The sequence below is a fragment of the Piliocolobus tephrosceles genome, unplaced genomic scaffold (assembly GCF_002776525.5).
Source record: "Piliocolobus tephrosceles isolate RC106 unplaced genomic scaffold, ASM277652v3 unscaffolded_6953, whole genome shotgun sequence".
Taxonomy (NCBI): domain Eukaryota; kingdom Metazoa; phylum Chordata; class Mammalia; order Primates; family Cercopithecidae; genus Piliocolobus; species Piliocolobus tephrosceles.
In genome coordinates this window covers 1-3,022 of record NW_022334222.1, presented here as the reverse complement: position 1 = coordinate 3,022, position 3,022 = coordinate 1, and the positions used below count along the sequence as shown (strand labels likewise).

Sequence of the window (3,022 nt, the reverse complement as noted above, 5' to 3'; positions counted from 1 at the left end):
CGGGTACCGGCAGCGGCGTGACCTTCACAAGGTCAAGGCTGCCGCGGAACACCCCCCCACACACACCGCCACACCGCGCTGCCCCTACGGCGCATGGGCGGTGCCTGACTTCCGGCATCCCTGGGGGGCGGGGCGGGGCGTCTCCGGGGACCGCAGCCAATGGGCGCGGTGCGCTGGTGAACGGGGCGGGGCGCGGCGGGGTTCCCGGCAGCCCTGGGGGGCGCGGCGCGCGGGGGGGGGCGGGGCGGGGCCGGGCGGCGCAGCCAGCGGGGGGGGGGGGCGGGGGCGGGGGGGCGGAGAGTGGGCGTGGCGTCGGCGCTTCAGCGGCTACGCGGTAGCCGCTCCGTCCTTTCCGTCCCGGCGGCGGCAGGGCTGAGCCAGCGACGCCCTCCATTCACTCTCCGCGCCCGCTCTCCGGCTGTCCGCCCGTTCCGCTGCCCGCCCCGCCACCATGACGGAACAGGCCATCTCCTTCGCCAAGGACTTTTTGGCCGGAGGCATCGCCGCTGCCATCTCCAAGACGGCCGTGGCTCCGATCGAGCGCGTCAAGCTGCTGCTGCAGGTGGGAACGCGGGCGCGGCCGCTCTGGGGACGTGGGGACGGGAACCGAGTGGCCGGGCCGGGAGGGGACGCGGGCAGCGGAACCCTGCAGGCGGGCGCCGGAAGTGGAAGGCCGCGATCGCTTTGTCCACGCGCCGCCGGCTTCCGGGGGAAGCGTCACGTGACCGCTGCGGCAGGGCGTGGCGACGTCCACGCGTGCGCACTGGGCCCGGCCGGCGGCGGGGATGCGGCACGAGCCTGAGGGCGCATGCGCGATGGAGCAGGGTCCCCGGACGCACCTTGCAGCGGGCGGGCCTTGACCTTGAGCTCAATCCTGCGGGTCCTCCGGGCTGGGACCAACCTCTCCGGCCGTTGCCTGGCCGGTGTCTGCTCTTGCCCTGTCCACCGTGAAGGGCAATTCTAAGGCCAACGGGGCAGCGAGCCTGCCCGCAGGTGTCCTGCAATAACCAGGCTATGGTGCCTGGTGGTTCTTACCGCCCTCTTCATAGCTCTTTTGTGTAATTCTGATCCAGGGCAATGCATTGTTTTGTCTTTGGGGAGAGGGTTATGGAAAGCAGCACGATGCTTAGGAACACTGCTGCCAGGACGTCGTTGCTGACGTTGTACTCCCAGTGACCAGCTCGGTGATGGGAATGAATGGGTTGGGCTGCAAGGACAGGTCACGCCCGCGATCCCAGCGCTTTTGAGAGGCCCGGGGAGGATCGCTTGACGCCAGGAGTTTGAGAGCAGCGGGGGGCAACAGAGCAAGACCCCCCCTCAAAAAGAAATTATTTTAACATAGGGAAGCAGGGCGTCCCAGTGCATTGAGAGGCCCGGGTAGGATCGCTTGAACTCAGGAGTTTGAGACCAGCCCTCTAAGATAATTATTTTTAATGTAGCAGGGTGGCGTGTTCCGGGAGTTTGAGACCAGCCAGGGCAACATGGCAAGACCCCATCTCTAAGAAAAATGTTTAAACTTAGCAGGGCTGGATAACCCAGCACTTTGAGAGGCCCAGGGAGGATCACCTGAGCCCAGGAGTTTGAGGCAGCCAGGGCAATGTAGCAAGACCCCACATCTTTAAAAAAATTTTTTTTTTTTTTTTGAGACGGAGTCTCGCTCTGTTCCCCAGGCTGGAGTGCAGTGGCTGGATCTCAGTTCACTGCAAGCTCCGCCTCCCGGGTTCACGTCATTCTCCTGCCTCAGCCTCCCGAGTAGCTGGGACTACAGACGCCCGCCACCTCGCCTGGCTAATTGTTTGTATTTTTAGTAGAGACAGGGATTTTACCGTGTTAATGGTCTCGATCTCCTGACCTCGTGATCCCCCCACCTTGGCCTCCCAAACTGCTGAGATTACAGGTGTGAGCCACGGTGCCCGGCTTAAAATTTGTTTTAGAACTTAGTAGGGTGGGGTGTCCCAGTGCTTCGAGAGGCCCAGGGAGGATCACCTGAGCTCAGGAGTTTGAGAGCAGCTTGGTCACTGTAGTAAGAGTCCATGTCTCAAAGTAATTTTTAAACTTAGTGGGGCTTGATAGTTGTGCTCCTGTAGACCCGGATACTCGGGAGACTGAGGGGGGAGGATGGCTTAATCCAGCAGTTGGAGGCTGCAGTGAGGTGAGATTGCACCACTACTCTCCAACCCGGGTGACAGCATGAGACCCTATCTTTTTTTAAAAAAAACAAAAGAAAAAAAATGAGGACAACTGACCAGCAATGCCCACAAGCTAGTTTTCTAAACAGGATGATGCACTCTGGCCGGGTACAGTGGCTCATGCCACCTGTGGGAGGCCGAGGCGGGAGGATCACCTGCGGTCAGGAGTTCGAGAGCAACCCGGCCAGCGAGGTGAAACCCCGTCTCTACTAAAAATAAACAAAATGAACCAGGCATGGTGGTGGGCACCTGTACTCCCAGCTACTCGGGAGGCTGAGGCAGGAGAATCGTTTGAACGCAGGAGGCAGACGTTGCAGTGAGCCAAGATCACCCCATTGCACTCCAGCCTGGGCAACAAGAGTGATTTGTGTCAAAAAAAAAAAAAAAGTCACTCTGTAGCTGGGATGTTTCTGGGTGGTTGGCCCCGGGTCCGGTCTGAACGCCGTCTGCGTCCCCCAGGTCCAGCACGCCAGCAAGCAGATCGCCGCCGACAAGCAGTACAAGGGCATCGTCGACTGCATCGTCCGTATCCCCAAGGAGCAGGGCGTGTTGTCTTTCTGGAGGGGCAACCTGGCCAACGTCATCCGCTACTTTCCCACTCAAGCCCTCAACTTCGCCTTCAAGGATAAGTACAAGCAGATCTTCCTGGGGGGCGTGGACAAGCACGCGCAGTTCTGGAGATACTTCGCGGGCAACCTGGCCTCCGGCGGTGCGGCCGGCGCCACCTCCCTCTGCTTCGTGTACCCCCTGGATTTCGCCAGAACCCGCCTGGCCGCGGACGTGGGAAAGTCAGGCACAGAGCGCGAGTTCCGGGGCCTGGGAGACTGCCTGGT

The 3,022-nt window shown here is 61.3% G+C and overlaps 1 protein-coding gene across 1 annotated transcript; it reads left to right on the top strand.

The window, feature by feature from the left end:
* Positions 1-300: 300 nt before the first annotated feature.
* Positions 301-3,017, top strand: LOC113220622 (ADP/ATP translocase 3-like; the record flags this gene model as incomplete). Its single annotated transcript, XM_026449954.1, has 2 exons — positions 301-562; positions 2,649-3,017. Coding segments are annotated over exons 1-2 (480 nt in total), but the record flags the coding sequence as incomplete, so codon positions are not given.
* Positions 3,018-3,022: the final 5 nt, after the last annotated feature.